General features: G+C 39.1%; 1 protein-coding gene and 1 long non-coding RNA gene across 5 annotated transcripts in view; one reads left to right on the top strand and one right to left on the bottom strand.

The window, feature by feature from the left end:
- Positions 1 to 499: 499 nt before the first annotated feature.
- On the bottom strand, positions 500 to 1,448 carry LOC125611969. Its single transcript, XR_007342207.1, has 2 exons — positions 1,370 to 1,448; positions 500 to 628 (listed from the first exon to the last, which is right to left on the bottom strand). It is a non-coding gene; the product is annotated as an uncharacterized LOC125611969 (long non-coding RNA).
- A 155-nt stretch (positions 1,449 to 1,603) lies between these two features.
- Spty2d1 (SPT2 chromatin protein domain containing 1) overlaps positions 1,604 to 11,212 on the top strand; it is a 28,006-nt gene continuing 18,397 nt past the window's right edge. The window contains exon 1 of one of the 4 annotated variants that reach the window (XM_015477692.2): positions 1,604 to 1,803. In XM_015477692.2, coding sequence (XP_015333178.1) covers positions 1,744 to 1,803 — 60 coding nt within the window. In that variant the 5' untranslated portion in view covers positions 1,604 to 1,743. The other 3 variants (XM_048788457.1, XM_048788456.1, XM_048788454.1) reach the window with 3 other exon arrangements.

Raw genomic sequence — 11,212 nt, 5'->3', positions numbered from 1 at the left:
TTCTGTTCTTGGCTTGGCTGTCTTTGCTCTGAAATCCCCAAATCTTCATGGGATTTCCTCTGTTTCTAACTATATTTATATCTAAAGAAATCCACCCTAATAACCTCACATTTACTATATCACTTAAGACCCTATCTCTAAATACAGTCATACTCTGGGGTGCTGGAGGTTAAGATTTCAATGTAAGAATTTTGTGGGGGCACAACTCTGCCCATTAGAATCAGGTACTAGTCTATGCTCATATGCAATATTTGATAGTAATCCTGTTATTTTATTTTTATGGAGAATAAAACTGACATACAGTATCTTTTAAAAAAATTTTATTTGTTCTTTTTAGTTATACATGACAGTGAAATGTATTTTGACAAATTATACATACATGGATTATAACCTCCCATTCCTGTGTTGGAGATACAGTATCTTGAAGGTAAGATATGTGTAGGGATGGAGTCCCCACAAGTGTGAACTACTTAAAACAGATGGGTATGTATTTCTATGGTAAGAATGGAACATTGAGCTGTATGCCATGCTGGGCTCCACAATGGCAATAGGAAAGTTCACAATTTTCAGTTCTGTCTTAGGATAAAGGTTTAATCTTGGTCTGTTACTCGGGCAGCCTGAAGAGAAACTGGAGAATTTCCAATTCAGCATTAAAACATCAATTGAAAAAGTAAGGCCCAGCAGCTTTGCCTATTTTTTTTTGAATAGCTTTATTTACATATAACTTTATTTTAAAATTCATCCCTTTCAAGTGTTCAATGATTTTTTTGTTAAAACCATCCCCACGATCCTGTTTGGGGACATTTCTACCATACTGAAAGATTCCCTTGTGCCCATCTGCTATCAATCCCTGGCCTGTTTCCACTCAGACCCAGTCTTACCTAGTCATTTATCTGAGTTAATTGAGTCGAAATGACTTTACAGACCCAAGTTAACTCTCAAATGAAAGCCAGAACTGGGCTCGCGATGAATATGCAGAATATATATTCATCAGTGCATCTTAGTATGTTAAGGCTGTCTGTGTGCGAAGAATCGCTTCATTCCCTGAGCAAAACAGAGTCTGGCTACTTTTTATGATCTAAATGGGTCAACAGCTGTAAGCACCGCCTCTGCACCCAGCGAGGACTTGAGCTCACCGTAGCTGCCAGTACTTAGAAGAGTAACGTGTATCTAAGACCACCAACCAAAGCAGTGTGCGCCTGCGCAGCTTTGCAAGCACCCATTAACAGGTAACTGAAATCCCTGTCTCGAGACCTATCGGCTCTACTGTCCAAACGCCACGGTTTCGGACGGGAGCGCCCAGGCCTGGCAAGAAACACCCCACCCCCTCGCTCCCACTACCGGAACCCACAAAGCACAACAACATTACCAGGCCGCTCGTCCCGGCCGCCAGGGAAGCATTCTCTCCTTTAGCCACACCCAGGCCGCATCTCTTTGGTCGGCTGCGGGTTTAATCCCTCCCCTTTGAGCCCACCCCAACAGCCACGTATCACGTTCCTACGTGTCTCACCCTGAAAGCGGAAGTTACGCCAGACTCGCGAGCTCTGAGGCGGTTCAGAGGATATAGGCCGCTGGAGCGAAGGGGGAGGGCAGACGGCATTGGAAGGCGCCGGAAGTGGGTGCGTTGGGGAGGGGTGGGAAAGGGGTTGCCGAGGCAGAGCCCTCGGTGTAGCGGCTGCCTCGGGAAGGCGTGCTTTCGCCCCTTTCCGAGTGCTTGGCCCGGTCTCTGCTCCTCGGCCAAACATGGACTTCAGAGAAATTCTCTTGATAGCTTCCAAAGGACAAGGTGTCAACAATGTGCCGGTAAGTAGCAGGCGGGGTGCTATGTAGGAGACCCTAGTCTTCAAGTTCGGAATGGTGGCCCGTGGAACTTCAGGCAGCTGCCTCTCTGCCCGGGAGAGGAAAGACCTGAATGTCTTACTTCCTTTTTTCGGGGTAAAGAGAAGCTTGGGATGCGGAGAAAGCCTCCCCGTGATGGGGTTTCGCCAGGTTAGTTACCCCTGCAACAAGGACTTTGCAGTTTGTGTGCTTTGGAGTTGCTGTAAAGCCTGGGAGTGATGCACGCCTGGCGCTTAGTGGAATCTAGCGATAGTAGTTTCAGGCTTCGGCATAACTTTTAAGAGCAAAGGTTGAGGAGGAAGAATGTATGTAAGGGACTTAAGGGGCTTTAGGGTGTTGGCTTGATAGCCTTTTGACTGACTTCTCGACGATCTTCGGGTTAAACATTTAATGTTTTCTTGAACGGAGTTTATTCGTTCGTGGCCCCCACCACTGAGCCCCGCCCACTTATCGCTTGCTAAGCGGGGGGAGTATTACCTTCTATGTTTTGGAAGAGAGCTTGAGCAGATTCCGCGAAATCTGGGCCAACAGAAAGGCGAGATAGTTTAAGCTTCCGTTTACCTGTGCCCTTCCACACTCAGTCTTTGTTTGAAATCTAGTTCCCATTTACTTAGTACATGTTTGCCAATTCACTGAAATTCGCAGACCGGTTAAAGTGGAAAAGCCAAAGACTAAATTGGTAGAGTGCCTAGTTTGTGGGGTTGTAGCTGTTTTGCATAAATTAATCATTTCTGGATCTTCAGATGGTACCCGCAGCACAGCTGTAAACCGATAAATTGCATTGTGATACCTGCGGTTTGAGCAGTGAGGTGTGGAACTTAAATCATTACTTTCAAAGTCAGTTCAACTGGAATTAATTAACCTCTTACTATGTAATATGTATTTCCTAGATTTATAAAACATAATGAATTTTTTTAAATCTTCAGCCACTTGTCTTGTTGAATCTGGCCGTTTTCTTTTACCCTTTCGAAAATATTGATCTGAAATAACAAAATAATGAATAAAGAGCCCGTATAATATATATTGTGATATTATAATACATATATAACATGTAATATCATACACATATGTACAATGTATGTATACATGTATAATATCACATATTATACGTATGAATTATATTTTTTTCTTAGTCATTCCCCATCCCAAGTACTCAAGAGTAATCAGTCCCCTAAGATGTGAACCATAAACCAGCATGTTGAAGTTATGGGATCTAACCTTGAACAACAGAATTGCTATATGTGCATGTAAATTTTCTAGACAAATCAGTTTTGGGTCTGGTAACTATTCTTCTTTGCATAATTTGGTCCATTATTCTAGATCCTCCAGAAATTTTAATAGATGAGTAGCAGTTGTATATTTTATGAATCATACTCCTATTTTGTCCTCCCCCCAAATTAGTTAACCTAGAAGTTTGATTTTGTTAGCATTAAAATCCCTGTCCTTTTATATGAAATGAAAGTCACAAAAAAGAAACTAACAGAACAAATTAAATTTAATCCATCTCCCTCTGCCCCCCACCCTGCTGTGCCCTGTGCTGGGGATTGAACCCATGGGTGTCCTACCACTAAGCTACATCTTTTGTTTTTATTATTATTTTTTTTAATTTCAAGGCAGGGTCTTAATAAGTTGCTGAGTCTGGCCTCAAATTTGCAGTCCTCCTGCCTCAGCCTACAAGTAGCTGGGATTACAGGCATGTGCCACTGCACCTGGCTAATCCATGATTTTGTTTTAACTTCATTCATCTGTTTGCTTTTACTTTATTTATCAACTCAAAATAATTTGGGCACCTGCAAACATACAGAATATTAAGATATTGCCATGTGTCCATGCCATATATCCCTCATATTTAATATATATTAACAAAATCTATATTTATGTTTATAATTTTTTGTATGTATGTGTGTATATGTTTTATATACATTGTATGGATATGTATTCTATACTATATATGTGTGCATATATATGCATATATGTATACACACACACACCCCACACATACTGTTGTTGAAGTGCTGGAGATCAAACCAGGGTCTCATATACTAGGCAAGTGCTCTATCACTGAACTCTACCCCTAGCCCCCCATATAGCTCTAAAGAAATAAAGAGGGGCTGGGGATGTGGCTCAAGCGGTAGCGCACTCGCCTGGCATGCGTGCGGCCTGGGTTCGATCCTCAGCACCACAAACAAACAAACAAACAAAAAAAACAAATAAATATTAAAGTTTAAAAAAAAAAAGAAATAAAGAAAAATTGATGACAGAAGTCTTTACACTCCCTGCTTTAAAAAAATATAACAGATTATACAGTGTAACAAATTATTGTAAAATAAGTAACCTTATAAATAAAATAACATCCAAGTCAAGAAGCATTTTAAGATAGATGCACACACAACACCTCTGTGGCATACATATAACCTGCTTGACCTAAATTTAATTGACTAATGGTCTGAGAACCACAGATGCTTTGTAGTAACTGACAACAGGCCTACATCCCATTCTAGTGTTTAGTCCTCTTCCTCCTTTTAGCCATCTTCTTCCCTCATCTTCTATGTGGATCCTATTAGAGTTGGCATTTATTTTAGTTTTCAGGATTCTTAGGTCAGATCTTTGCTACAGATAGGAAGTCTGATGACTAGCAGTGATTAGACTAAAATCTAAATCAACTATACATCAACTTTGGACTCGTATTTTTATACATACTTTTAGTATGCCTGTGTTTTGACTTCAACCTTTCACATGAAGTCAGGGGTAGAATTTTATATGTATGGTGTTATGTCAGTGCTTAGAAATCTTGAAGCATTTTGGATTTTCAGTTTAGGGATGCTCAACTTGTACTAATATTTCCTGAATCATTTCCTTCCTTCCTTTTTAAAATTTTTTTTTTTTTTTTTGGCAGTGCCTCGTGTATACTACGCAAGCTCTCTACCAGTGAGCTACATCCCTAGTCCCTCATTTCTTTTAAGAGAAATACTTACATTCATAATATAGGTAAAATTGCATCATGTATCGATGTCATTTCCCAGTGGACACTGAATACAAAATAACAGCTGATCAAGGTGATGTAACTAGTCATTGTCACTGGCTCTGTGTTTATTTAAAGGAGAAAAGATACTTTCGGTATCCTTACACTTGATTTTTCTCTGGGTTTCAATAGCAAAATGTAGTTGTCTCATTATGATAGAATAGTATAGCTTAGAATATGGATTCTTGTAAGTTTCATTATAATACATGAGACAAGTTATATGGTCCTTCTCATGGAAAATCTGGTGTGCACCCCACCCCAAACCAAAAGCTGAAGAGCAAGTCTTCATGTGATACCAGATTTATGAGAATTTGGGGGTCCAGTTTTGTCCCTCCAGTACAAGAACCATGTATTAGAAATGGAGTTCAGGGACTTTTAACTGAGCTGACAGATTCAGATATTTTTAGGGGCCAGATAGATTCTTCATGTAACACCTCCACCTCCCCCCTCCCCCACTGCAGCTCCTATAACTCTGGGGATCAAACCAGGCCTTGTGTATGCTAGGCAAGTGCTTGCTAACTCCAGCCTTGATGTAACTTCTTGAAGTAGTGGATATAAAAATAATGGGCTCCAAGCTCTATGTATTCAAAAGAAAGTCTTTGATTTTTTTTTTCTTGCAAGGGGTAGGGGGAATCGGGGATTGAACCCAGGGGCACTCACCCACTAAGCCACATCCCCAGACATATTTTGTATTCTATTTAGAGACAGGTTCTCACTGAGTTGCCCAGTCTCTTGCTTTTGCTGAGGCTAGCTTTGAACTGGCCATCCTCCTGTCTCAGCCTCCTGAGCTGCTGAGATTACAGGTATGTGCCACTGTACCCAGCTTATGATTTTTTATAGTAGGGTTTCCTTTTAAAGAACAGTATGGGCCAACAAAAAAGTCTCTGCAGGAAACTTTCCAGTGGGTAACATTTGATCTATAATGGATTATAACTAGATGACTCCCTTCCTGAATCTGAATATGACTTGTCCACTACCTGGGGCAGTTTTGGGTCTCTAACTTTGAACCACACTTCTCAACCAGTGTTTTAGGAGAAATTCTCTTAAAAACTACTGTCCACATTATCCCCATAAGGATTGTTACCTGTCTTCCCTTGTCACAACCTAGAGAATCTATCTCTGAATAGTAGTAATAATAATATTTATAGTATTTACTTTGTGCCAGGCATTGTTCTAAGCATTTTATGTATTAACTTAATCACCATAATAACCATATAAAGGAGGTTGTTTTACTGAGAAGATAACTGAGGCCCAGAGAGGTGAAGGAACTTGCACAAGGTCACAGAGCTAATAGTTGATAGGTCTGTTATGACAAGCAGAGAGTCTAATCCAGGCATTCTGGCTCCAGAGTTCTTGCTCTTAATCATGACCTTGAGTTGAATGAAAAGAAGTGTATTGGTGGTAAGAAAGATTGACATCTATATAGCCTGAACTCATCCAGCTCCCTGTCTCAACTCTTATCTAATATTGCTTTTGACAATAACTCTTGGTGTTTTGTTTTGTTTTATTGTTTTGATACTGGGGGTTGAACCCACAGGTGCTCTCCCAATGAGCTACATCCCCTATCCTTTTTTATTTTGAGACAGGATCTCACTAAGTTGCCAAGGCTGGCCTCACACTCGTGATCTTCCTACCTCAGCCTCTTGAGGCAGGTATGCATCACCATGCCCAGCACCCGTGGTTTTTTAAAAAATGACATTCTTAGTGTATAGTAAAGTCTGAGGGGAGAGACATTTAAATGCCAAACTAACACCATTTAAAAACTGGTGGATAGGGCTGGGGATATAACTCAGTTGGTAGAGTGCTTGCCTCACATGCACAAGGCCCTGGGTTCAATCCTTAGCACCACAAAACTGGTGGATAGAGGAGTACTTATGGCCTTTTTGGCCTTGTTATCAGTGCCATCTTGATAAATAGAAGTGAGTCTGATAGTGAAGGAAGATAAGATAAAAGTTCAGTTGTAGACCTGTCTGAGGTAATGAAATTCAAGAGGCCAGAGGAAATTAAGGAATGTCACTTAAGACTGAGGTTAGAGTTAAGATGAAAGTGTTGGAGTTAATGAGAAGTGAAGCATGTTATAATGAGAACAATTTGGACCTTAGTCAGGAGACCTGTTACAAACTGTGTAATTGCTTGTAAATATAGTTTATCTTTTTTTTTTTTTTTTGGAGTGGGGGGAACCAGGGATTGAACTCGGGGGCACTCAACCATTGAGTTACATCCCCAGCTCTATTTTGTATTTTAGTTAGATACTGGGTCTCACTTGAGTTGCTTAGTGCCTCACTTTTTCTGAGGCTGGCTTTGAACTCTTGATCCTCCTGCCTCAGCCTCTTGAGCTGTTGGGATTTCAGGCATGTGTCACTATGCCCAGCTTAGTTGTAGTTGGGCCCAGTACCTTTATTTTGTTTGTTTATGTGCTGAGGATTAAACCGAGGGCCTTGCATGTGCTGGGCCATGCCCCAGCTTCTCATTTATCTTTTTTGGACCATTTCTAACAGAGTTGGACTAGAAACTCCGAAGTATCTACTTGATATTATTACATTTTATAATCATATATGTTTTGTAAACCCAATAACAGTAAATTTTACATATAACCCCATAGCAATTGGGAATAGTATGTATTGGGGGGGTGTTTTCATTTTACCCTTTTTAGTCATCTGGCTAAGCTAGTGTAATGAAAACAATTGTTTTCTTATATTTGTTCCCTGGTTGTCATGTTTTGAGAAGATGTTTGAAATTGTGTGGTGTTTATTAAAGTTAAGGATATATTCTTTGAATATTTCACACTCCTAATTCTAACCAGTAACACTCTAATTTATGTAAAATCATCACAAAATTTTTATTTTCTACTTATAACACTATATTATCTCCTGGTAAAGTACAGCTTTCAAGAGGGGATTGATTACTGGTTCCAATATAACACATTCTATAACTACATATTTCTAGACTGAAAGCTCCTTCTTTTCTTTTCTCCTCTCTCTTTTTGGTACCTGGGATTGAACCCAGGGGCTCTTAACCACTGAGACACATTTCCAGCCCTTCTTTTTATTTATTTTTTGACAGGGTCTCACAAAGTTGTGTAGGGCCTTGCTAAGTTGATGAGACTGGCTTTGAACTTGTGATGCTCCTGCCTTAGCTTCCCACGCCACTGGAATTACAGGCATGCACCACCATGCCCAACTGAGTGCTCCTTATTTTCATAACCTGACCTAACAATATAGTTTCTATATAAACACATATGATTTTTTTTAAAGTGGCATAATATTTTCTAGTTTGGCTTTAGGATTACAAATTTTGGCAAAATCTCTGATTCTATATTTAAATGGCAGAAGTGCCACTATTGTGGATTATTCATTGGGTTCAGCAGAGTGACAGAGTTGGCTTGCAGTATAATAGAATAGATATGCTTAGAATAAAAGAAACTCTGTCCAGCTGCTTTTCCTGAAGCTCAGACAATGAAGCAGCCTTTTGCCTTGAATCAGATTCAGAATTGATGGGCACATCTTGATGTACTGCTGCTAGAGCTACATATGACTATCTGATGCAGGGTAAAGTGCCAAATAGTTCTTCTCCCTTATTAAACAGAATATAATATACTCTCAGCCTAAGATTTTTTTTTTTTTAGATTTTTTTTTTAAGAGAGAGAGAGAGAGAGAGAATTTTAATATTTATTTTTTAGTTTTCGGCGGACACGACATCTTTGTTTGTACGTGGTGCTGAGGATCGAACCCAGGGCGCACGCATGCCAGGCGAGCACGCTACCGCTTGAGCCACATCCCCAGCCCCAGATTTTTTTTTTTTTTAACATCATTCTTATTAGGCACAGTGGCACACACCTGTAATCCCAGTGATTTGGGATGCTGAGGCAGGAGGATCACAAGTACAAATCCAGCCTCTGCAATTTAGTGAGACCCTGTCTCAAAATAAAAAATAGAAAGGGCTGGGAAAATAGCTCAGTGGTAAAGTACTCCTGAATTCAACCCCCAGTACCAAAGAAAGAGAGGAGGAGAGAGGGAGGAAAAAAAGAAAAGAAATCGTTCTCTTCTCGTCTACCCCTGTGGGAAGCTATCTTATAAAGTATTCCATTACTATAAATCTTTTGAGTGTAACCTTCCTTCAAAAGCTCTTTCTAGCTCAATATTAAGATCTGTGGTCATATACCCAAGATAAATTTAAACACATATTCACATAAACCTACATAAATGTTCACCAGCAGCATTATTCATAATAGTAGAGCCAATCCAAATGTCCAACTGATGAGTGGACAAGTAATATGTTGAATATCTATAAAATGGAATATTATTCATCCCTTAAAGATGTGAAATATTGATAGATGCAACAACATGAACCTTGAAGACATTATGCCAAATAAAAGAAGCTAAATACAAAAGGCTACTGTTATCAGTCAGTGTTCTCCAGAGAAACAGAACCAGTAGGATTTATTTTAGGGAATTGATTATGGAGGCTGGCAAGCCCAGAATTTGTAGAAAAAGCCAGCAGGCTGGAAAATGAGGCAGGAGTTACTGTAGTCTTAAAGTATAATTCATCCTTTTCAGTTCAGATAAACCTTAGAGACCTACTCTTAAGGCCTTCAACTGATTGGATGAGACCACCTACATTAAGTAACTGATTTCTATAGTCCAGTCAAGTTAACAAAATTAACTATCATAGTCACATAATGTCCAATTTCATTTATATGAAAATCTAGAATGGGACAATCCATAGAGAGAGTACATTTGTGTGGTGGCCAGGGGTTGACAAGGAGAGAGGAAGGAGGAGTGACTGCTTTTTATGGGTTTCTTTTCAAAATGATGAAAATGTTCTGGAGTCAGTAGTGATAGTTGTACAATTCTGTGAATATAAGAAAAGTCATTAATTGTATGTGTTAAATTGTTAGTTTTTATGGTACGTGAATTATATCTCGAAGATGTTTTAAAATAGAGATGATCAGTGGTGACCCAGTTCTCCCTGGCCACCTGAAGATTTATAGGTTGTGACCTAAACTATTTCTAGGTATCCTTTGAATGCATTTTCAAGTTTCAGAGAATATAGGAAACTATTCATTATGACTCAGTTCATGTAAATAAGATTACATCAGTAAATAAAATTAAACTTTATCAAAGCAGTTTAGTACCACTGTGCCAGCCCAAAGCTGAATTCTTGAATACCCCTTTCCTTGTTCTTCTGCATATAGATTTGATGTACTATGATTTTAGGTGATACACAAATACTTTTATTTTAATAGTTATATATTTTGATATGAATTGGAAAAATATATGTAGCTTTTCTAACCAGCCATTTCATGAGTATTATTGCTGAGGTAAAGCTCAGCAATATAATAGGTTGTGGTATTAGGTCTATATTGTTTTTTAAAATTAGTCAATAATAATATAGGTAGTATACTAAAAGGCAAAAATCATGAATGTATTTTGGTTAAATTGCATTAAACTATATCTCATACCTCCCCGCCTTTGGGTATCAGTATTCAATCAAGAACAGCTTTTCTGCTAGTCATTTCTTAAGTTTCTGTCTCTCGGCATTCCCAAATTAGGGCAAATGATGTCTTTCTCAGAATCATGTTAAGTTGTGCTCAGTGCTATGATACATAGACAACAAAACAGCCCTATTTTAAATATGTAGCATCAGTTATGTGTTCACATTTTTCTGGGGAAATCCTAGTATGGATTTGGCAGGTGAATCTATGATATATATAAATTGGACAAGAACAGGAAAATCTTAAGTTTTGGCAACAAAAATCAAATTATCCTCTTCTTCCAAACCTTCCTGATAGGTTGGAGTGGAGTTAATGAGTGACTTTCTGTCTTAAATCAGTTTAAATCAGGCATCTCGTTTGTGGTAGCATTTCCATAATGAAAATGTTAGCTGCTTGTGGACAGGGCCTGGGTTTGAGGTTCTCTTTTCGTAAAGTAGGGCAATTTTATATTATATTATCTAGTTAGATTAGCATTATTACTCATCTTTCTCTTTAGTCTTCCTTTCCCTCTTTTTTCCTTCTTTTAAATGTTGGGAAAGTGCCGGAGTACGGCTGCAGCAAAATAACCAGGGTGGGGTGACGAACAACTTGTGTAGATTGATACAGCAGGAGTGGAAGCCGTTTATTGCAGGACAGGAGCAGTATTTATACATTCCACACAGCTTATCTAATTAGCATAAACTAGATACATCAGTCAACCAATCAGGAATCTCCACACTTAATGGCTCACTTTTGTTACTTCTCAAACCACTCCCTCTGGCATTTTGCCAGGCACCATCCAGACTTGTTTAGGAACTCTAACATTCCCCTGGCAAAATGCCAGGTGTTATTTTGACTTGTTTACAGACTCTAACATT

This window comes from Marmota marmota, unplaced genomic scaffold, assembly GCF_001458135.2.
Source record: "Marmota marmota marmota unplaced genomic scaffold, marMar, whole genome shotgun sequence".
Classification (NCBI taxonomy): domain Eukaryota; kingdom Metazoa; phylum Chordata; class Mammalia; order Rodentia; family Sciuridae; genus Marmota; species Marmota marmota.
The sequence above is the reverse complement of the archived record's forward strand: the minus strand, read 5'-3'. Positions and strand labels throughout refer to the sequence as shown.